General features: G+C 36.1%; 6 protein-coding genes across 6 annotated transcripts; 4 read left to right on the top strand and 2 right to left on the bottom strand.

Moving 5' to 3' along the window:
* The first annotated feature begins 318 nt into the window (after nt 1–318).
* LOC9304395 (probable xyloglucan galactosyltransferase GT14) lies at nt 319–2154 on the top strand. Its single transcript, XM_002870298.2, has one exon. It carries the CDS (start codon nt 474–476, stop codon nt 2043–2045), a length of 1572 nt encoding a protein of 523 aa, XP_002870344.1. The 5' UTR covers nt 319–473; the 3' UTR covers nt 2046–2154.
* Nucleotides 2155–2314: 160 nt separating this feature from the next.
* On the bottom strand, nt 2315–2956 carry LOC9306415 (disease resistance protein CHS1). The gene has a single exon (XM_002868276.2). It carries the CDS (start codon nt 2954–2956, stop codon nt 2315–2317), a length of 642 nt encoding a protein of 213 aa, XP_002868322.2.
* Nucleotides 2957–2965: 9 nt separating this feature from the next.
* Nucleotides 2966–6443, top strand: LOC9306414 (disease resistance protein TAO1). Its single transcript, XM_002870297.2, has 5 exons — nt 2966–2995; nt 3131–3420; nt 3526–4627; nt 4740–5045; nt 5145–6443. Exons 1-5 carry the CDS (start codon nt 2966–2968, stop codon nt 6441–6443), a joined length of 3027 nt encoding a protein of 1008 aa, XP_002870343.2.
* A 7002-nt stretch (nt 6444–13445) lies between these two features.
* On the top strand, nt 13446–15193 carry LOC9306413 (histidine protein methyltransferase 1 homolog). Its single transcript, XM_021019664.1, has 8 exons — nt 13446–13625; nt 13716–13778; nt 13904–13970; nt 14060–14160; nt 14237–14281; nt 14368–14649; nt 14737–14839; nt 14950–15193. Exons 1-8 carry the CDS (start codon nt 13482–13484, stop codon nt 15030–15032), a joined length of 888 nt encoding a protein of 295 aa, XP_020875323.1. The 5' UTR covers nt 13446–13481; the 3' UTR covers nt 15033–15193.
* A 1130-nt stretch (nt 15194–16323) lies between these two features.
* Nucleotides 16324–18852, top strand: LOC9304394. Its single transcript, XM_021019662.1, has one exon. It carries the CDS (start codon nt 16700–16702, stop codon nt 18680–18682), a length of 1983 nt encoding a protein of 660 aa, XP_020875321.1. The 5' UTR covers nt 16324–16699; the 3' UTR covers nt 18683–18852.
* A 4610-nt stretch (nt 18853–23462) lies between these two features.
* LOC9306412 (protein RALF-like 32) lies at nt 23463–24080 on the bottom strand. The gene has a single exon (XM_002868275.2). It carries the CDS (start codon nt 24024–24026, stop codon nt 23676–23678), a length of 351 nt encoding a protein of 116 aa, XP_002868321.1. The 5' UTR covers nt 24027–24080; the 3' UTR covers nt 23463–23675.
* Between the last annotated feature and the right edge of the window lie 553 nt (nt 24081–24633).

Here is a 24633-nt window from a genome sequence, read left to right as displayed (position 1 = left end):
ACCGATATCTAATTTCGTTTAATTATAAAATCTAAACCTTAACCACTCATTTGGCAACCCAAACCGACATCTAATTTCGTTTTAATTGTAAAATCTAAACCCTAAACTCTAAACCGGAAACCCTAAATCTATTTTCTGATTTCTTTTTTTTTTAATTCTCTAGTATTAGTAATGACATGGTAAAACGATTGGCTATAATCTGTTGGGTGAATTTAAAAGTTCACCCAGAGATAAACCTAAGTATGGTTCATTGACTGACCCCATGTGAAACTGAATCTCCCTATAGTTTAATTTGCCGACAACGTAACGCTCACTTTTAGTATCTCGAACACATCCATGTGTCACTCTTAACTCTCTTACTCTTCTCCCCAAATTCATGGTCACACTAATAATCTTCCTTTAACTTCTCAACAAACAAATCTTCTCCTTTCTTATTTTCTCCGAATTCGATTTCTCTCTCTCTCCTTTTTTTGATGCGACCCAAGAATTATTCTCAGATGGAGAAACCCATCTCCATCGCCACGGGGAAGTTCCGTACCAACAACAACAACAACAACAACCATAACAATGTCTGGTTCATTGTTCCACTCTTCTTTATCCTCTGTTTCGTTCTCCTCTGTTTCGACTACTCTGCTCTCTTCACCGACACAGACGAAACCGCTTTCTCAATTCCCGACGTTACCCAGAAATCAACTTCCTCTGAATTCACCAAAGATGACAACTTTTCTCGATTTCTCGACGACCCATCTCCTGATTCTTCTTGCTCCGGTCGGTATATTTACGTTCATGAACTTCCTTATAGATTCAATGGTGAATTGCTTGATAATTGTTTTAAGATTACTAGAGGAACCGAGAAGGATATTTGTCCTTATATCGAAAACTATGGTTTTGGTCCTGTGATTAAGAATTACGAGAATGTGTTGTTGAAACATAGTTGGTTTACGACGAATCAGTTTATGCTCGAGGTGATTTTCCACAACAAGATGATGAATTACAGGTGTTTGACCAATGATTCGTCTCTAGCTTCTGCGGTTTTCGTGCCGTTTTACGCAGGTCTTGATATGAGTAGATATCTTTGGGGTTACAATATTTCGGTTAGAGATTCTTCGTCTCATGAGCTGATGAATTGGCTTGTGGTACAGAAAGAGTGGGGTCGTATGTCCGGTAGAGACCATTTCTTGGTTTCAGGAAGGATTGCTTGGGATTTCAGGAGACAGACCGATAATGAATCTGATTGGGGAAGCAAGCTTAGGTTCTTACCGGAGTCGCGAAACATGTCGATGTTGTCTATTGAATCGAGTTCATGGAAGAACGATTACGCTATTCCGTATCCAACCTGTTTCCATCCTAGATCAGTGGATGAAGTTGTGGAGTGGCAAGAGCTAATGAGGTCTCAAAAACGGGAGTATCTATTTACCTTTGCGGGTGCTCCAAGACCTGAATATAAAGACTCGGTTCGAGGGAAGATAATTGATGAATGTTTGGAATCAAAGAAGCAATGTTACTTGCTAGACTGTAACTATGGGAATGTGAATTGTGACAACCCTGTCAATGTGATGAAGGTTTTTAGGAACTCGGTGTTTTGTCTCCAGCCACCGGGTGATTCTTACACTAGAAGGTCAATGTTTGATTCGATATTGGCAGGCTGCATTCCGGTGTTCTTCCATCCAGGGACAGCGTACGCTCAATACAAGTGGCATTTGCCCAAGAACCACTCGAGTTACTCGGTTTATCTACCGGTAAAGGATGTAAAGGAGTGGAATATCATAATCAGGGAGAGGTTGATTGAGATTCCAGAAGAAAGAGTGGTGAGATTGAGAGAAGAGGTTATAAGGTTGATACCGAAGGTGGTCTACGCTGATCCGAAGTATGGATCAGATGGGAATGAAGATGCATTTGAGCTGGCTGTGAAGGGAATGTTAGGGAAGATTCAAGAAGTGAGAGAGATGATGAGACAAGGGAAAGATGGTAGTGATGGGTTTGATGATAGAGATGATTATAAATATACTTTTTCTCCATATGAAGAACCTCAAGTTTTGGCATAAAGTGGAAAATGTGTCATTATTGTGGCTTTTTTTAGTTTATATAGGTAGAAACAATTTGCTCAAGAGTGGAAAACAATAAAAAGAAGCTATTTTGATACAAAAGGAAAAACAAATGATATCATCTAACAGCAATAATCTTTGAACGCATTTCATTCTATTCCATTGTATAAAACGTGCATAATTTTTGAACAAGAAAGAAAAGTACATACAAGCAATACTTTTTGGACATGGTGTAATCAGTTTAAGTTGGCACATGATTCACCTTTTGATCATCCAAGAGCGAAGTAATACGAAGGAAATTCCTCTCCGTCATCGTCTTCTCCTCCAATGTATGGATCTAAGTTGGTTGGCTGTCTTCGATAGAAGTCCCCTCCAATGTAACTAGAAACTACTGAAATCCAATTTTCTTGTGATGCTTCGAGTCTAAGCAGCTCATATTCCCATTCCTTGTTGTTTTTCCCGTATAAGAAGGAGCCAAATACTTTAAGGGCAAGTGGAATATGACCTGTGATAAAGACAGCACGAGCAGAGAATCTATCGAAACCTCTAGGAACGTGTATCTGTTTGAAGGCAAATTGAGAAAAGAGTTGAAGAGCTTCATCATATTTTAGAGACTCTACTTCATAGAGATGCCTAATTCCAGAATCAAGTAATAAACTCTTGTCCTGGGTGACAAAGATCAGTCTACTACGCGGACCAAACCAACTAGCAATCAAACTGATATCGTTGAGTTGGCCAATGTGATTCACATCATCAACAATAAGCAAAACCTTTCTGTGTCCAAACCTCGCCTTCACAACATCACAGTTCCTAGTTACACTATGTGACGTTGTCTTTAGAGCAGCTCTTGTTATTTCCTCAAGTAAACACATTGAATCACAGCCTAAAGAATAATTGCTGGTATCATTCATGACGTAGCAATGATCTTGAAACTGTCGCGATATCTGTTGGTAAACACATTTAACAAGTGTGGTTTTACCAACTCCTCTCACACCCCAAATACCTATTTCTCCAACTCCGTCTTTCGAATCAAAATCAAGCAGTAATGCACCCACTGCTTTTATGTGCCGATCCATCCCAACAAGACTATTAAAATCACTACAAGTTCAAGATTTGCCGCTGTAGTTATCTCTGAGAACTACGTTACTTCAAGGTGGTGCTTGGAGGAGCTTCGATTGATTATGGAACTTCAGGGAAAGAAGGAGATAGAAGTTGTTCCTATTTTCTACGGAGTTAACCCCTCTGACGTGAGAAATCAGCGAGGAAATTTCGCTTTAGAAAGGTACCAAGGTTTAGAAATGGCGGACACGGTTCTTGGATGGAGAGAAGCACTTACGCGTATCGCCAACCGAAAGGGCAAGGATTCCACACAATGGTAGGCTCTTTCTTATCTTTTTATATTTCCATGACAAGTCCGCTTACCGAAAGAAAAATCCTTTGTTCTTTAGTTAGTTTTCTTAATTGAATTTTCTGTTTTTAGCGAGGATGAGGCCACCATGATTGAAGATATTGTTCGACGTATTTCAAGCCGATTGTTATCTATGTTGCCAATAGATTTTGGTGATATTGTCGGGATGAAAACTCATGTGGAAGGTCTCAGTCCTCTCTTGAACATGGACGCCAATGATGAGGTTCGTATGATAGAAATATGGGGAATGGGTGGCATTGGCAAAACCACCATAGCTAAGTACATTTATGAACAATATAAACACAGATTTTCGCCTCATTTTTGTTTCATACCAAACGTTAGGAAAATTTCCTCAAAACATGGTCTCTTGTACTTACAAGAAAAGCTTATTTCCAATATTCTTGGTGAAGAACATGTAAAATTGTGGAGTGTGGAACAGGGTGCTCATTGTATCAAGTCAAGGCTTGGACACCTGAAAGTTTTTATTGTCCTTGATGATGTGGATGATGTGAACCAGCTGTATGCACTGGCTAAAGAGGCTAAATGGTTTGGACTAGGGAGTCGAATCATTGTAACAACACGGGACAAGAGCTTGCTTAACAACTTCTGTGGAGTAAGAATATTTGTGTACGATGTTAAGTGCATGGATAATGATAATGCCATCAAACTCTTTGAGCAGGTTGCTTTTGAAGGAGGACATCCTCCTTCTCATGTCTACAAAGATCTCTCAAATCGTGTTTCAAGGCTTGCACAAGGTCTTCCTTTGGCCCTTGAGGCTTTTGGCTTTTATCTTCATGGCAAGTCCCTAATGGAGTGGAAAGATGGTTTAAAATCGTTTGAGGAAGCTCCTTACGAAAACATTATGAGTATCTTGAAAATTAGCTATGATAACTTAGACGAACTTGGTAAGACTGCTTTTCTTCATGTCGCATGTCTTTTCAATGGAGACCCTGTCTTGCGAGTCACAACCCTTCTTGATTGCGGTCGATTTGGAATTAGAGATTTAGTGGAAAAGTCTCTCATTGACATATCAACTGATGGGTGTATAGCTATGCATGGTTTGGTAGAGCAAACGGGAAGACATATTGTGTGTCAAGAATCTGGCAACAGACCTGCCAAACAACGCATCCTGTGGCATCCTGACGACATATATAGAGTACTAGCAAACTATGCTGTAAGCCTCTACAAACTTGTTAGATTTTGTTGTGTCTCATTGTGCTCATGTTAAATGTTTATTTGGCTATGCCATGGTTTCTGCTTAAACATTACATGTTTACTATCGTCAGGGTACAAGAAAAATTGAAGGCGTCGCACTAGATGTTTGTGTACTGCCCTACAGTTTTCATATTGAGTGGAATGCTTTGGAGCCAATGTATAATCTCAAATTTCTGAAAATTTACAAGCATTCTAAAGGTTCAGAGTCCAGAATACGACGCAATCTAGAGGAAAATCCGATAGTTTCTCGTAAGCTTAGACTACTACATTGGGATGCATATTCTTATACAACATTGCCTTCAAAAGTTAGTCCAGATTGTCTTGTTGAACTAAATCTTTGTTACAGCAAGCTCACAAGCCTTTGGAGTGGAGTCCCAGTATGTTACTTTTGTAGTCTCTTTATATCCTAGCTAGAAAGTGTTCTTTTTTTTTTTTTTGCTTTATATTTTCTTTCTGTTTTGTTTCATTCTTCTCAGAGACTTTTGCATCTGAGGAGGCTAGATCTGACAGGCTGTGAGGATTTGAAAGAACTTCCAGATCTTCATGAAGCAGTGTGTCTCGAAGAGTTGATACTAGAAGGTTGCATTTCCTTGCAGCGGATTCCAAAGTCTATATGGGGCTTATCTAGAGTGAAGAAGCTTGATGTGTCCAACTGTGATGGGCTTAAGAATCTAAGGATCATATTAAGGGAATCTGAGTCTACTGTCTTTCAAAGCAGCATCTCTGGAATGTGCTTGCACGTTAGATTAATCCACATGGAAGTTCTTGATCCAACACCGTATGAATTCGAGGGGATTTCCATTCCAAACCTATCAATCAATGGTGAAATAAAAATCAAGTTGGAGCTTCTTGAAGGATACGCAGAGCATCTCTGTTTTCTTTCGGAGCAAGAGATCCCCCATGAACTAATGATGTTGGAAAATCAAACACCTAAGCTCATGTCATCTCCCTACAATTTTAAATCACTCGACATCATGCGGTTTATCTGCAGTGAGAGAAGCAATCTTTTCAAGTGTTATAGCTTTTCAGATTTTCCCTGGCTGAGAGACTTAAATCTGATCAACCTAAACATCGAAGAAATCCCAGATGACATTCACCATATGATGGTTCTAGAGAAATTAGACCTCAGTGGCAATGGCTTCAGAGTGTTACCAACGACGATGATTCTTCTTACCAATTTGAAGCATTTGACGCTTTGTAACTGCTGTCGACTCGAGACATTGCCAGACCTATACCAGCTGGAGACACTCACTCTTTCTGATTGTACAAATCTCCAAGCATTGGTGAACCTTTCTGATGCACAACAAGATCAGAGCAGATATTGTCTGGTTGAGCTTTGGCTTGACAACTGCAAGAATGTTCAATCTTTGTCTGATCAACTTACTCGGTTTAAAAGTTTAACATATTTGGATATCAGCAGACATGATTTTGAAACAGTACCTACAAGCATCAAGGATCTCCCCTTGTTGGTAACTCTTTGCCTCAATTATTGCAAGAAACTCAAATCACTAAAAGAAGTACTTCCATTGAGCCTCAAGTATCTATATGCGCATGGTTGCAAGTCCCTGGATGCTTTTATTGAGTATCATGTTCATCACCGTGATCTTAGCCCGTGCTTACAGTGGAAGCAAGATTCTAGTCAAATCACTCGGTTTCCAGCTGGAAGACGTAGTGAAGAGGTAACAATCTTTTGCTATCAATTTTTCTATGCATTAGCTAAGTTCTTTTTGTTTCCTTTTATAGGTACCGATATGTGCTTGCTTCCAGGATTCTAAGAGGCCGAGTAGGAATCAAGTGACATTGAGTCCCTTATCAATCCTCTCACAGTATCTAAAGCCATTGTTGTGCGCTTTTGCTTGCCTAATCATCATCGTTCTTGTGTGTATATATGCCAAATCCTTGTTTTCCGTAATCATTGTAAAACCGCCATGTATTTTTTTTTGGCCGTTTAATACGCGTGTTATTAAAGTTGGAATAAAAATGCCTGGTTTAATTTCAATTGCCTTTTAAAATCGTCGTGTTTTAAAACTTGGTATAATCATACACCCGCGTTAACAGTCGTTAACTCTACTAACGGAATGACTAACCGCGGTTAATACTTAACCCAACATCGTTAATTAGACAAACCACGGACACTGTTACCCTTTCGCATTCTTCCCCAAATCGATTTGGTATCAGAAACCCTAAATATCTCTATCTCTTTGAATTTTGAATCGATTTGTCGGAAAACAAGATAATCGATGTGTTAAGTCGCTTGATTGGTTGCGGTTTGGTTAGATTTTGAGTTCAAGGAGTAAGTTTGGTCGCATCGTGATGAGGTATGTAATCGATTTAAGATTTTTAGGGTATCGATTTCTGGGTTTCTAACTTCATCTCTGTCTCTTTGTAGTGGTTTCGATTGTTTGAAACTTCATATTAAGTTCGGAGGAGATGTCTGCTTCAAAAATGAATGTTTCACCTACATCGGAGGATTCGAGAAGAGGGATATGTTGATGGATCCAGACCTGATGACTTTTTCGATCTTCGACGATTTCCCGAAAGAGAATGGAGTATCTGGTGCCGTGGAAGCAGTTTGGTACAAACTTGTTCATGAAGACTTTGATTCTGTAAGAGCTATCTCTGAGGACAGAGATAGTGGGATTAGGCAACTGTGTAGTGAAGCTCTGATTGGTGGAGAAGTCGATATATACATTCAGCAAGCTGTGTCTGAACCAACACCGTTCCCTGAAGAAGAGGATGTTGTTGGAGAGTATGAAGAGTCTGATGCAGAGGATGAAGGAGATAAAACTGGTGACAGAGCTGGTGAAGAAGATAGAGCAGAAGCTGATGGTGTAGATCCAGTAGAAGAATGTATGGGAGATGATCCTCGGTTTAGTGCCTTTTATGAGGAAATTAATCAAGTTCCAGAAGACGCTGTGGATGAGGAGACTAATCAAGTTCCAGAAGAAGCTGTTGATGGTCAGGCTAATCACCAAGCTGATGAAGGAGTTGCTGTAGGTGAAAGTGAAGAAGATGAAGATGATTTTGAGAGGCAATGCATGGATGCTGAGCGACCTGATCCTGCTATGGATACAGATGAAGAATGGGATGCATTTGACCGTGAAGAAAGAGAGATATCAAGAGCAAAATTTACCAAGGATAAGCCACCTTACTTGTGGTTAAAGCAGATGTTTAATAATGGAGAAGAGTTTAAGGATCAGCTTCTGAGATATGTTTTGAAGATGAATTATGATGTGAAACTTTGCAAATGGGGTCAGACACAGTTGATGGCTATATGCAGTCATGAGAATTGTAAATGGAAGATCTTTTGTTCTGTAGACAAGAGGGTTGGGAAATGGTCAGTCAAAACTTATGTGGGTGCGCATCATCATGCAATCAGTGGAAAGGCTAGGATGCTGAAACAAGGTGTGATTGCCAGATTATTCAGAGATGAAGCAAGAAGGAGGCCAACACTGAGTTGGACTGACATTAAGGATGAGATTATGATGAGGTACACGATTTCAGTGTCTAAGTGGATATGCCAAAAAGCAAGAAGGATCGCGTTTGATTTGGTGATTCAAACACAAAAACAACAATTTGCAAAGCTGTGGGATTATGAAGGTGAGCTGCAGAGGTCTAATAAGGAGACACACACAGAGATTCTCACCATCCCTCAAGCTAATGGTAAGCAGCAATTTGACAAGTTCTATATATGCTTTGAGAAGTTAAGAAGGACATGGAAGAGTTGTTGTAGGCCAATTATTGGACTAGATGGGGCTTTTCTTAAATGGGAATTGAAAGGTGAGATTCTAGCTGCAGTTGGTAGGGATGCAGACAATAGGATTTATCCTATTGCTTGGGCAATAGTAAGAGTAGAAGACAATGAATCTTGGGCCTGGTTTGTTGAGAAGCTGAAGAAGGATTTAGATTTGGGTGTTGGAGATGGTTTCACTGTTATATCTGATAAGCAGAAAGGTTTGATCAATGCTGTGGCTGATTTGTTGCCACAAGCAGAACATAGGCATTGTGCTAGACACATTTATGCTAACTGGAGGAAGGTGTATGGTGATTACTGCCATGAAAGCTACTTCTGGGCTATTGCTTACAGTGCTACAGAAGGGGATTACTCATTCAACATGGATGCTTTGAGATCATATGATCCAGAAGCCCATGAGGATTTGTTGAAAACTGATCCAAGAACATGGTGCAGAGCATTCTTCAGTTGTCAGTCTAGCTGTGAGGATGTTTGCAACAATCTGTCTGAGAGTTTCAACAAAACCATTAAGGATGCAAGGAAGCTGCCAGTGATAAATATGCTCGAGGAGGTCAGGAGATCTTGTATGAAGAGGATATCGAAGCTGTGTGACAAGACAAAGAAATGTAAGACAAGGTTCCCACCAAAGATAATGCAGATTCTTGAAGGCAACCGCAAGTCAGCTAAGTTTTGCCAAATTCTTAAAAGTGGTGAGAACAAATATGAGGTGTTAGAGGGTAGTGGCAGTTACTCGGTGAACCTCTTGACTAGGGAGTGTGCTTGTAGACAGTGGGATCTCACAGGCATTCCTTGTCCACATGCTATATTTGTTATTACAGAGAAGAACCGCGATCCAGAAGAGTAAGTGTTACTAAATCTTTATCTCATTTAACAGTCTCTAATGTTAAAACATTGTATGTTAAACATTGTATATTGATTATTGAGTTTGCTTGCCATGTAGCTATGTTGATAGACATCTAGCTACACATGTTTGGAAAGCTACCTACAAAGACAACATAGAACCTGTGAATGGAGAAAGATTATGGAGGAGAACAAACAAAGGATCAATTGAAGTGCCAGATAAGAGAAAGAAGCGAGGAAGACCAAAGAAGTTTGATAGGATTAAGGAGCCAACTGAATCATCATCTAATCCAACAAAGCTAACAAGAGAAGGAAAAACAGTCACATGTAGTAACTGTAAGCAGATTGGTCACAATAAGGGAACCTGCAAGAACGCAACTGTGCAGCCAGCTCCTCCACGCAAAAGGGGAAGACCAAGAAAGTCTCTTGTAAGTGTTCTGACTTTACCTTGTAAAAGCAACATTTGTTTTAACCATGACTAATCAGATTTGTTATAGGATGATGATGATCCATGGAGCATCAACAATGCACCGAAGAGGTGGAGGAATGCTCAAAGCCAGTCCACACCACCTGTTGCTCAAAGCCAATCTATACCAGCTTGTTGTCAGAGTCAATCCACACAAAATCCACAACATTCAAGTGCTCCAGTAGCTGCTCCAAGTGCTCCAGCAGCTAATCCAAGTGGTAGAGGCCGTGCTCGTGGACGTCCTCCTGGTGTTAAAAATGGTCAAGGCAAGAATAAAGACAAGGGTAAAGGCAAAGGCCGTGGTAAAGGATCCGATGAAGCTCCAAGACCTCCTGTCTTTTTTATGTCCCATTGGACTGATAAGGTCTTTGATGTTTGGCGACCTGAGAAGTAGGATGACTTTTCTATCTTTTGTGTTCTTTTTTGTGTCTTGATTGACTTTTAGGATGATATCTATGTAGGATGATGTGTTTGGTTGGTAGGATCCTGATTTGTTTTTGGTGGGATCTATACCATTTCAAACTAAACGGTTCTTTTGTTGCAATGAAATGTTAGGATTATGATAGTTCAAACAAAGAGTCTTACAACTAAACAAAGAGTCTTACAACAACAAAACAACAAACAAAGAGTCTTACAACAACAAAACAACAAAATAACAAACAACATCACCATAAGACAACAAACTAGACAACAAACAACATCACCATAAGACAACAAACTAGACTTTTACTTGTTTCCCATTCCAAGGCACATTGCAACAACAACAATGAAGCATCCCCAAGACAACACAATCAACTGCCTAAGCATTTTTTCCCTCTCATTACAACCCATAACTTCAATTTCAAGCTTTTTCTTCTCTTCCTCCAGTTTCTTCTTCTCTTCCTCCAGTTTCTTCTTCTCTTCCTCCATTTTCTTCAGCTCTTCCTCAAGCTTCTTCTTCTCTTCCTCGAGTTTCTTCAGATTATCGTAATTTGCAGACCCTGAGATACTCACCGTATGTTCCTTTGCTTCCTTCATTGCCTTTACAGACTCTTTTAGCTGACGAATCTCATCTCTCGCCTCCAACAAGCTCACTTTTTGCCAACCAAATGGCTTCTCTTCATCTGCCCAATTGATGAAGCCATGAACACCACATCTGAAGAATCTTCTACCCGGATTTTCATTTGTCCATGCCTTTGTAACCGTTGTTGCTTTACCACAGTTGCAAATAGGACCCCAACTACGGCTAATTGAATTTGCATCAGACCCAGAACCAGAACTTTGGCTCATCATTTTTGTAAAGATGAAGAGAAGATAGAGAGAATTTAGAGAGAATTTAGAGAGAATTTAGGGTTCTATGCTCCCAAAATCGATTAGGGGCAACAGTGTCTTTATTTGGGTTTCAGCTAACGATGTTGGGTTAAGTATTAACCGCGGTTAGTCATTCCGTTAGTAGAGTTAACGACTGTTAACGCGGGTGTATGATTATACCAAGTTTTAAAACACGACGATTTTAAAAGGCAATTGAAATGAAACCAGGCATTTTTATTCCAACTTTAATAACACGCGTATTAAACGGCCAAAAAAAAAATACATGGCGGTTTTTTCGGGTTTTTTCCCCATTATGATGGAGTCCATTTAAGGTCCAACGTCTAATTGTTAAACAACTCGGGTTTGGTGTTTGTATGTGGTCATATATATATATATATATATATATATATATATATATATATGTGTAGAAGTGTAAACATCTCCCTCTTCATTTATAGTATTAATATATATATATATATTTTGGTCAAAATAGTATTAATATATTTATCTTACAAATTTAATTCACCAACAAAAATATACATACATTATTATACGTATACATAAATAGTCTTTTTAGAAATATGAGGACACATATTCTTTGACTATATATTTTTATTTAATTATTATATATGCATGAATTTTATTGAGATATCTATACTAGTATAATCGCAACACTTTTTATGACGGGTGGATAAAAAAGCTTTCGGATATATCGGATATCCGACCCATTTTAAAAATTCCTTTACAAAAAATTTGTTGGGTCGGGTTATATTTAACCCAACTCATACACCGGATATTCCATATTTAATAATTTAGATTTTTAGAAGATTTGATTAAGATTTATAACTATGATTCTCCTATCATCTTTGTTTGATTTGTTTTTAACTGTTTTGAATCATCATATAATACATAAAGTAAAAAAAAAAAAATCAATTTTTTTTCTGCATATACTGTGATTCGAAATTTTAAAAACGGACATATATTATCCAATTGACGAAAATGTGTGTTCAGCGTTCTACATCGATTAAAATATTTAGACAATGATTCAGAATCATATCATAAATAAGAACATTAATAAAATAAATGAGTTTTTTGGCGGGATGGGTTTGGCGGGACGGGTTTTTGAATCAACAATAATAAAAAGATTAAAATATCATTAATCCGCCACTTCAATACGGATTTAATCCTTATTTTTTTTAATACAAATCACAGGACGGGTTAAGAAATTACGGAACGGGTTATATTTCGGAAATGATTTATATGGCGGACGAATTTGAATCAATATTTATATACCGCTTTAATACGGGTTAAATCCTCAGTTTATTAATAATTATCTCGTGGATTCGTGGTATACCGTTACTTAATAATAATTGTAAACTATAATATAAATAAATATGTTATAAGGAGATACAATTTACAAAATATTTTTATACTAACTTTAAAATTAAATCATTCCGCGGTGTACCGCGGGTTAAAATCTAGTATGAAAGTAACAAAATAGCTTGATTTTAGGGTCAAATCATTTAATTGTTAATTTTTTTTTGTAGAGGGTGGTTAGATATTTATTAGAATCACTTTAATATGTTCCACTAAATATTTCGTGTACGTACACCGTAAGTTATATTTACGTACACAGAAGAAATTCGATGAAGAGTAAAACTGTAATTTTTCAGTCATCTTCAACATGAGTATCCTCTTCTGCAACCCTAGTTTTGCGGCCGTCGTTAGCAGTTATCTCAGAATCTTGTTTTCTTTACGTTTTGGATACTTTTTACATATGAATCTATTTAGCATATTTTAAGTTTAAAAAGCCAAAGTGTTTGAGTCTCCGGAAATTAGTTGCATTTTGTTCATTGCCAGAAATACGAAATTTGTTTCTAATTACTCGACTCAGAAACTCTCAATCGAAGATGAATGCAAAATTATTCAGATTTAAAAAAAAAACTATTTTCACAGAGATTTTCTAAATTGACAAAGTTGAGATTTTCGATTTATTTTTCTGTTTTTTTCAAAAAAAATTTATACATAATAAGAAAAAAAAATAGGAGAAATCCAAATGTAACTGAATGAAAACCGTTTATGGTTGAGGGTATTTTGGTAAAAAAAAATTTAAATGACTAAATGGTGAAAACCCAAATTGACTTTGCGAGAGAAAAAAACTCAATTTCTTACCATGAAAATTTCTTTCTTTTTAACAAATTTGGTTGAGTTCATTGTTACCTGACTATAACATTAGTTAAGTTTGGTCCATTTGGATTTGGCTGAGTAAATTTCGTAAGTCTAAAAAAAATAAAAAATTCGTAAGTTTGTATTCTAACAGTTCTGCTGTGTGATTTAATTTGATTGGTTTTACTGAACCGATAAATCCAATCTCGTACCGACCGGTTTGATGGATTTCTATTTGCTCCTCTGTGCTCTGGGCCTCTCTATAATTCGAAGAGCTGCCGCCGAAGCTTTTGTTCAATGGCGACGAACCCGACGTTTCAGCTTTTCTCTTCTTCAAACGATAAATCTTCACAAGGTTCTGGTCTAGATTTAGGGTTCCTTGATTCACCAGAGCCAGCTCTTCCTCCACCGCCTCCTCCTGTTGAAGTATTATCCTCCGAGGTTTCGTCACTACTACTTCCTCTGCAACTCCATCTCCAGTTTCTATGTACTTTTCCCTCTTTCTGATTTCTTGGGATTTCGTCTTAGTAGGTATCTTCCTCCGTCGATTTCGAAGTGGATAAAGTGATTATCGGCGAGATCACTCTTTTGAAGGTATGTTTCTGTTATCACTTTCGAAGAAAATTCACCAAAATTTGAGACTCTCAGATTCTATAAAAACTTCAAAATCAGACGAAATTATTGGAAGTGAGTTTTGTTAGTTTGTGTTTTGGTTATAGGGTCGTGTGAGCACTAAAGAGGTCTTTGGATTGCCTAATTCAGATTTGGTTCCTGGAGTATATGAAGGTGAATTATTTGTTCTAGTTATGGTTTATGTGATTTGTATCTCACTGCATTATCCATTTTTCGTTAATCTCGAATTCGATTGAATCTAGGCGGGCTTAAGCTTTGGGAAGGATCAATTGATCTTGTCAAAGCTCTTGAAAAAGAATCACAAACTGGAAACTTGTCACTCTCTGGAAAGCGGGTTCTCGAGGTAGGCTCCTGCCTTAGTTAATGGATTTCACTTGTTCTTACATCACTTACCTATGTCGTTGAATCTATGGTTTCAGCTTGGATGTGGTCATGCACTTCCAGGAATCTATGCGTGTCTCAAGGTAAGTTGATGCTCTCTGAACTTAGTTATTATACTCTGTGGCCAAGGCCCATCTTTTTAGATCTTATGGTTTCTTTTGGTGTCCAGGGTTCAGATGTCGTCCATTTCCAGGACTTCAATGCTGAGGTCCTTCGATGTCTCACCATTCCGAATCTAAATGCTAATCTGTCCGAGAAGTCTTCCTCTGTCTCAGTAGGTGAAACAGAAGTACGCTTCTTCGCTGGTGACTGGAGTGAAGTTCATCAGGTTCTTCCACTAGTTTATAGAGATGGTGAGACTGATAAGAAGGGTGGTTATGACGTCATTTTAATGGCTGAGACGATATATTCCATCTCCGCTCAGAAAAGTCTCTATCAATTGATTAAAAGGGTACACTCTCGTTTTCTCCTAGATAGCAGAAACTTTAAAGATCATTCTTAAAGGTTCATTGGAGGGTCAACACTTGGTTCTTTGCAGTGCCTGGCGTATCCTGATGGAGCAGTGTATATGGCTGCAAAGAAATACTATTTCGGGGTTGGTGGAGGGACAAGGCAGTTCTTGTCTATGATAGAGAAAGACGGTAAGATGGTCTATTCGATGATGAATATAAAGCAAGGGTTGCATTGTTCATCCTCTACAATGATATTATAACCCACTTACTAAGTCCGTATAAAGTTATCTTCTTTGCAGGTGCTCTTGCTTCAACATTGGTGGCTGAAGTCACAGATGGTTCCTCCAATGTCAGAGAGGTATGGAAGCTTTCCTACAAGTAAGTCAAAGCTCTACTGGAATTCAGTGTCACTCCAATCTCGTCCAACGATCCGATTTTAGTGGATTTGGGTTGCTCATAGAATGAGTAGAAATTCAAAATCTCATCAATGTTTGGCTTATAGACTCTGTTGACTTTGTAATAATCGCTTAGTTTTTCACTTTAGGGCTTGATTGGTTCTCCCGCTAGCACCTTCCTAGCGGTTGCTAGCGGTCGGTTGCGGTTGTTAGCGGTTGAAACCAATCATAGAAACTGCTCCGTCCCGCTTCGAACCGCTCGAAATCGCTGAATTTCAAAAGCTCCTTCCCGCAAGCGTTTGCGGTTGCGGGCGGTAGCGGTTGGATTAAAAAAAAAAAAAAAAAAAAAAAAAAAAAAAAAAAAAATCAAACATTTACTTATAATTATTATAATATATATTAATCCTATATATATATCTTTCATCTTTGTATCACGTTCTCATCAGAAACCCTAATAATATTCTGAAACTCTATTCTCTCAATGTCTTCCACCCAAACTGATGAAAATCAATAACCAAATGTAAGTATCATATATCCTTTTATTCTTTCATCACCTCATGTGTAACTTTTTGAATATTTTTCATGGTATCGTTTTTTTTTTATTTTCATTACGTATTGCTTTGCTTTTTGATTGAATATATGTTTCGATTTGTTTTCTCGAATAGAAACTCACTTGCTTTTTGATTGAATTCAACGTTATTTACAGTTTTTTCCATTACTTAATGCAATTTTTTATGTTAAACCAGATGCATAAAGTACTATCTTGTTACAAAATTTCTTTATTTTTGAATAATTATTTAGTACTTTATCTATGGTTTTAATTATTAAGCATGTTCAAATTTTTCTAATATTATCATAATAATATATTAGTGTTTTTATTTCTTTTTTTTGTATTATTTTTTTATTTATTTTGTTCATTCTTTTATTTAACTGCTATCGCACCTGTTGGTTTACCAGTCATAAAACTCCAGCAAACGCTCCCATTTTCAAACGCTAAATCAATCGTTCAAAACGCTTGATAACGCTTAAAGCCGCAACCGCCCGCTTTCGCAAACTCCCGCAACCGCAACCGCAACCGCTGCGTTTAAACCAGTCAGGCCCTTAATACATTTTCTGACTTAACGAAAGGCTTATGTGATATGCCGTTGACCAAAATTCCAAACTAAGCTTTACTTCGGGGTGACTCAAAAAATTGTGTTTGACCAAATCAGATAACTGCGTTAATTTTTGTTTTTACTTTCTCCTTAATTGACTTTTTAACTTGTTTATCACTCTGAACCTTGTCTCAATTACCAAGTAAATAAATATTCAGCTCATATGGTTCCCGTATGTTAGAATTCCCACATAAAAATTGGAATTTCTTCTTAATTAAACAAAGAATAACTTATATGTATAAATATTCTTAAGAAAATCTGATATACTTTCCTTTCTTTCGACAAAAGAAAATAGATAGTTTAGTTGCAAGAATTTTTTCGTCGAGACTTGTTATCAATATTAGGACAAGCATAATTCTATGAGTATTATGTTCATGTAAACAAAGAATAACTTAAATCTATAAAAGGTATAATATATGAAGCTCTCATCATTATTTGAAACCAAAACATCAGAAAATTTTAGAAAATACTAAAAATAAGAGCAAGAAAAAAAAAAAAACATGCCATCTTATACAATACTACTCGATAAACATTATCTACTATTTGCATCGCGTGGTTTACAATGTGACGGCTGCAATCATGGTAAAGACTACTATAGTGAAGGTTATCGTTGCATACAGACTCGACTCTACTTTCACAATGAGTGTGCCAGATCCGGTCTAGAGATTCGCAACCTCTATCATCCACAACATTCTTTGCACCTCAAGGTACTTGCAGCAAATGAAGATGTCAATGGAGAATGCAAGCTTTGTAGAGGTAACTTGGCAAAGATGTATTATTATTGTTCAATATGTGATTTTGCCATCGATTTAATATGCGCAAGGAAAAAAGTTGTGACAAAAATTGAGGGTACAAAGACCCACGAGCATTCTTTATCCCTTGTTTCAAAGATGATTATGTTTACTTGTCATTTATGTGGACTGCTTGATGACCGGTTTCCTTATGCATGTAACTTATGTGATTTGAGTTTTCACAAAGATTGCGCCGAATCAACACCAGATATCAACTACTCTTGTCATCCTAAGCACCTTCTCAAGCGTCTTACGCATGTTCCAAGTTACACCGATGGAAAATGTTGTTTGTGTGGAAACAAACTTCATAACTTGTTTTATCACTGTTCTATCTGTAATTTCAGTGTGGATGTCAATTGTGCAAATAATCCACCCGCTTTCATTCTAACCAACCTTAAGGCTCATGAGCATTCACTCATCCTGATGCCGCAACGAAGTTTTGTATGTAGCGCTTGTGGAATGGATGACGATCCAAATCCTTACGTATGTCCTCAGTGCAATTTCATGATTCATAGAAATTGTATTGATATACCACGCGTTATAAAGATCTATCGTCATGATCACCGTATTTATTACAATCATTCTCTAGACGCTGGAAATTGGAAATGTGGAGTATGTCATAAAAAGATAAACTGGACATGTGGGGCTTATTCTTGCTCTCAATGTCCTGATCTTGCCATTCATTTAAGATGTGCCACAAGATTTGGGATATGGGATGGGGTTGAACTTGAAGGCATATCAGAAAATACTCTAGAGGTGAAACCATACGAGGAGATCGAAGAAGGAGTAATAAAGCATTTTAGTCACGAGGAGCATACTTTGAAGCTTAAAGAAGAAAGTGATGCTAACGATGAATGCGTATGGTGTAAAGCATGCTTTAATCCCATATTTTCTAGTCCATCCTATAGTTGCATGGAATGTGATGATTTCAGCCTTCATAAAAAATGTGCGTATCTTCCAAAAAAGAAAATAAATTCCTTTTACAAGATCTCGACCACTCTAATCACAAGTTTCTCGGATTTCTCGGCTGATTCAATAGGCATTTGCGAAGCTTGTCAGAACTTTTTCCAAGGTTTTAGGTACAAAGGTGATGAGAAGAGAATGATCATGGATGTGCGATGTGGTTCTATTTCCGAGCCTTTTTTCCATGAAAGTCATCCTCATTTGTTATACACCAACTACTCATCAGGAGACCGAATTTGTAATGCTTGTGGAGATAAGGCAACAATGGTTTTGAGTTGTGAAGAATGTGAATTTGATTTAGACCTTAAATGCTCTAGTATGCCCAAAATTGTTAAACACGAAAATGATAAAGATCATTTTTTGTCTCTATGTTATGGAGAAAAAAAACGTGACCAATGCTGGTGCGACGTTTGTGAGGAAACAATAAATCCAGAGCAATGGTTCTATTCATGTGATCATTGTGGCATCACTTTCCACATCAGATGCACACACGGAGACTTCATATGGTTTAAACCGGGAAAACATGATGAATCATCCAAGGTTTATGTGATTCTTAATAATCGTGCAACTCGACCATTTTGTGATTATTGTAATTCTCGATGTAAATACCCAACCACCTTGATAGTTGGTACGGGTACCTTGTGTTCTCAGCAATGCTTCGAAAAAAAATTAAAGGAAGTGGTGGTAAGACACCGTAGAGAAGTTCAAGCTTGGACTGAAAATGTGTGATTCAAGGGAGCTATTCCACGTCATGCCTTCCGCATGTGTTCTCAGCAATGTTTCGAAAAAAAAGAGGGAAATATGGAAATAAATCTTATGTAATTTCTCAAATATTTTATTACAAGAAACAAATTAGATGATGTGTTGCATGTTAATATTATTTATCTCTTAAGCATCAAATAAATTAGAAAAATGTTATGTCATTGTTATTTGTTTTAGGTTTGGTTTTTTCGGTTTTTAATACTTTTGGTTTACAAATAACAGTATTCAAAGCAAAGTCTAATATACTTTGAAAGATTATGTACTTTCGATTTCGATTTGTATTCGAATCTAATAATCAAATACTAGACTTTACACCACGTTTGTGCACATGATGATTTTCTTTTAAAACAAGTTGTGAATTTTGATATCAAAAACAATCGGTAGTGTAAGTGGTATAATATCAATATCCATGTGTATTCAACTGTAGTATAAGAGTATGAATTAATCGAAAATTTATAATTTAATATTAGAGTACACAAACTTGTAAACTTTACTTACTACAATTTTCAAACCGGAGAAACAATGATGCCATAGCAACGATACTAGTAATTAACTCTATTGTATCATGTACTTAGTGTTCTAAAATACGCTATACGCTAGGCGTACGGTGGAGCACCGTATAGCGTATAGACGTATATACGGCCGTTTTTGCGGGGACTATACGGTAGATATTTTTTGTTAAATAAATAAATAAATAAAAACCTATATATAATAGCAATCTAATAAATATCATTTGCACATCTGAACGGTTGCGTCTTTTTATCGCAATCTTTCGTTTAAATCGGTTATTTTTACGGTTATGTCTTTTTATTGAATTTTCTCTTTGAATTTTCGTTGAATTATTTACGGTTATATTTGTTCAATTACCGTCGTATCTTTTCAGTGTACAATTATATCTTTATAGTTGCATTTATTTATTTAAAGTTACGTCTTTCCATTATATAATTTCATTGCATTTTTTTTTATAGTTAGTAATACTACCAAGTTTTTTTACATCAACCAAAGACTACATATCAAATTGGTTTTGTTAACCAAAATAACAACCTCAATAAATGCATTTTGCACTTCTGAACGGTTGTGTCTCTTTATCGTAACTTTCCGTTAAAATATTAACGGTTATTTTTTCGGGTGTGCTTTTTATCGCAACTCTTCATTAAAATATTGAAGGTTATTTTTAGGTTGTGTCTTTTTATTGCAACTTTCCGTTAAAATATTGGTTGTTACTTTATTCTTTTGTGTCTTTTTATCGCAGCTTTCCGTTAAAATATTGACGGTTATTTTTTCTCGGTTTTGTCTTTTTATCGCAACTTTTCGTTAAAATGTTCACGGTTTTTTTTCTCGGTTGTGTCTTTTTATCGCAACTCTTCGTAAAAATATTGACGGTTAATTTTTTAGTTGACGGTTATTTTTCGGTTGTGTCTTTTTCTCGTAACTTTTCGTTAAATTATTAACGGTTACTTTTTTCGTTGACGGTTATTTTTTTTGTTGTGTTTTTTTCTTGCAACTTTCTGTTAAAATATTGACGGTTACGTTTTTATTTTTTTCCTTTTTATCATAACTTTTTGTTAAAATCTTGAAGATATTTTTTTCTCGATTGTATCTTTTTTTGTCTGTTAAAATATTAACGGTTATTTTTTCTCGGTTGTGTATTTTTATCGCAATTTTTGCTAAAATATTGACAATTATTTTTTCTCAGTTGTATCTTTTTTTTCGCAACTCTTCGTTAAAATATTGACTGTTACTTTTTTCGTTGATAGTTATTTTTTCGGTTGTATCTTTTTATCGTAACTTTCCGTTAAAATATTGACGGTCATTTTTTTGTTTGTGTCTTTCTATCGCAACTGTCCGTTAAAAGTTTGACGGTTATTTTTTCTCGGTTGTGTCTTTTTATCGCAACTCTTCGTTAAAATATTGACGGTCTTTTTTTCGTTGACGATTATTTTTTTGGTTGTGTCTTTTTATCGCAACTTTCCGTTAAAATATGAACATTACTTTTTTCGTTTGTGTCTTTTTATCGCAACTTTTCGTTAAAATATTAACGGTTATTTTTTCTCGGTTGTATCTTTTTGTCCTAGATCTTTGTTAAAATATTTACGGTTACAATTTTTCATTGATGGTTATTTTTTTGGTTATGTCTTTTTATCGTAACTTTCAGTTAAAATATTGACGGTTTCTTTTTTTTGTTTTTGTCTTTTTATGGTATCTTTCTATTAAAATATCGACGTTTTTTTTTTCTCGGTTGTGTCTTTCTATCACAACTTTCCGTTAAAATATTGACGGTTATTTTTCTCGGTTGTGTCTTTTTATCGCAACTCTTCGTTGAAATATTGACGGTTATTTATTTCCGTTTGTGTATTTTTATCTGAATTTTTTGTTTAAATATTGACTGTTATTTTGTCTCGGTTGTGTCTTTTTTTCCCAAATCTTCGTTAAAATATTTACGGTTACATTTTTCGTTGACAGTTATTTTTTTTGATGTGTCTTTTTATCATAACTTTTCATAAAAATTTTGACATTTACTTTTTTGTTGTGTCTTTTTATCGCAACTTTTCGTTAAAATATTGACGGTTATTTTTTCTCGGTTGTGTTTTTTATCGCAACTTTCCGTTAAAATATCGACGGTTATTTTTTCTCGGTTATGTCTTTTTATCGCAACTCTTCGTTAAAATATTGACGGTTACTCTTTGTGTTGACGGTTATTTTTCTTGTTGTTTTTATATCTTTTTGGTTTTGACCCGCTAAAATTTTTCCTCTCTATATTATAACTCTTCGTTAGTTATTTTTTCACTTATAAATAATTTTATATTCACAAAAAATGTTTCAAAAGTATTTTTAATCATAATTTTTTTTTAACATTTTTATTCATAATTTTTTTAATATCTTTAGAAAATATTAACGATATAAATTTAAGACATAGTCAATTTTATATAATAATTCAATTATTTGAATATATTATAATAATAATTTAATACATAAACGTAATAAAATATATTTGTTGAAAATGAGTTTCCCCGCGATATCGCGGGGTTCATAACCTAGTATATATAATAACAATAAAACATAAATATAGTAACATGATGAATACTATACATGAATACAAAAAAATTTTCAAATTTTTAACTTTACAAAATATTTTTAAAATTGTAAATAACTAATAAGCATAAAAATAATAGAAAAGAATGACAATAAAGTTATTTTATAGTTAATTATTATGATTAATTTTTTGAGAGCCAAAATAATAATTTGGTTAAATCATTTTTCCAAACATTAATAAAATTACATAGTTTTTGTTTTTGAGTATTTTTTAAAAAAGCGTCGTATATGCGGATTTCACCGTATGTACGCCGTATAATCGCCGTATATACGGACCGTATAGCTTTCACTGTATCAAACAACTGTATAGCTATAATACAGTACGGCTTCCCATCGTACAACTGCGACTTGCGGTAGAAGTTACAATCTTTTTAGATTAGTAAATATCGTGTTGTATATAGAGATTAGTAAATACCGTTTTTAGATTATATTCGGCACACTCGTTGCTTTGATCATCGCATTTTTCTCTCTCCTTTGAAGACACAAACAGTAGATCTAGTTTTCTATTTGTTGTTTTTGATCTTAACTGGTGGCCTGGGGCTTGCAAGGGAAAGGCGGTGGTGGGCAAACTTTTTTCTCCAGCGGCGATGAGGTTTGGAGATCCCATTTGCGATGCGTGTTACAGAGAAACTACAATTTCTCTATGAAACACAAATCGAACGATAGATTGAACCAATGTTCATGAAACAAGGATTCACTTCTCAAATTGCTAGAGCATAGAAGAAGAAACAGCTCAAGCTACAATGAGGAAATAACCATGAGTGAATTCTCAGAGAAACAGAGAACAAATGGAGAAGAAGAAGATAACAAACTCAACACAGATTTTTATGAATGATATTTTTTCTTCTTTGCTTTTTTTTTAACGCTTATTTTCTCTTCTGTTAGCATCCAAACGATCTTAGCCCTTGAATCCAATTTCTCATCTCCACCTTACACGTGTCCATTAATTCTTTCTCTTTTACTATATCAATGTGGTTGTGGAGTTTCAACGGCCTGGAGAGGTTTCCCGTCAGTTCCCTCTGGCCGAACTTTGAAGCTTTTCACGTCTCACCCGATCATTGAGTAGATGTGGCTTGCGGTGAAAAACTGTACTTTTTCTTTTTTGCAATCGCTGAATCTTTGTAAGGCTTTAGCCCAAGTCCATTTCGGGATGTTGAATATTTAATAAAAACTTTTTCGAAAAAACAACGTTTTGTATGCTCATTTGAGTCCTGATCATGAAAACTCAAGAACTATCGAAATAAGAAACTGAGACATAAATTGAGACATGGGTTTTAAAAATATAATTTAATTACTAGAATATATGTTTAGTGCACTTACAAGTTTCACTCAAACAATAGTCTAGCTTCTTTCACGTCCAAGGGTCTATACACGACCCAAGAACATCTCAAAACAAAAACCCTAAACCCTTTAAATATTATGCTTTCTTACAAGAAACCTATAATTTTAATGTGTAAGAACTCTCTTGCTTTCTATTGTGGTGAGCTCGACGACCGTCTTGTAAAAGATTGTCCTAATTAAGTCAACACCATGGTAAAGAACATAGTAGGCTTACTTAGTAATGATTTGATGGCGATGACTCAGATGATTATGTTTTGGTCTCCAATTGAATATGAGATAAGAGGCGTAGCAGTTGGCATCGACTCGGTCAAAAAGTCAAAACTCTCCGACATGAAAAGGTAAATCTTTTTGCGGATTTCGTTTGGACCCAACACTTTTTTAATCTAACAATCGAAACCCCAAATTCACAATGTCACAAAGATTCAAAACCAAAACAATTCAAACTCACCAACAAAATAAAGAACATAAGGGTATACAATTACACAACATATATAAAAGATTCATGATGGTGATGGATTGTGAATGGTCAAGAGTCACGCCCGCATCGGTAATGCTTAGAGCAGCCTCTACTATAAGGATTAGACGGCGGAGGAAGACATTGAGTAGAGTAAGACTCGCCACGTTTACCACCGTCGCAAGCAGGCTGATTCCTCCTCAAAGCTCCATACGAAAGCTTATGCGCCTGCTCCTCCGTCAATCTCTGGCTTGACCAAGACTCCATTATCACCGTCATTTCCTCTGTCTCCACCACGTTGCTGCACTCTGCCACCGATCCATTACACATAGATGATGATGATGCCTTGGAGGTGACGTGTGCAAGAAGGCAGACGAAGAAGATGGTGATGGTGAAGAAGATCGTAGAGGGTTTTATCTCCATTTTGTTAGTGAGAGGCCAAAAACAAAAAAGAGAGAAGAAGAGAGTGAATTGTGAAGAGCAATCTTTGGTTATATAATATAATAAATAAGCATGGAATGCCACATTGAGACGATTTCCTCGTTGTAAAGATAAAACTTAGTGGGAGTAGCACTAGAAGGGACCGCACTTCACCTAACACACTGCTTTACTTAATTGAGTACGTGTGTATATTTATGTCCGACCACTCTATGTTAATGTAAAACTTATACACCTCGGTTTTTTTGTTTTCCTATAATGTTTTGGTAGAAAGTTTAAATCCGGATTCTTATTGGAAAACTTTTATCAGTAGAGCCAAAACAAAAGTACACTTATGACAATGTATATCACCACGTTTAAAGTAATTTAATAATCATGGTCAATTTTTATTTTTTTTGTGAGAGGGTATTTCTTATTTATATATCGAGATTTTCTGATTGCAAACTTGTTATCTAACATGACTTAAAATCTAAGTGTAAGTTTAAGGAATTATATATATTTAAATAAATGGACTTCACTCTACATTACTACCCAAAAGAACTAGGAGTGCATGTAGGAATCCACATGTACTATATCCGTTCTAGTAGAATTA

Source organism: Arabidopsis lyrata (assembly GCF_000004255.2).
Source record: "Arabidopsis lyrata subsp. lyrata unplaced genomic scaffold ARALYscaffold_7, whole genome shotgun sequence".
Lineage (NCBI taxonomy): Eukaryota > Viridiplantae > Streptophyta > Magnoliopsida > Brassicales > Brassicaceae > Arabidopsis > Arabidopsis lyrata.
Note: the sequence above shows the minus strand (reverse complement) of the source record. Positions and strands in the feature narration are given on the sequence as shown.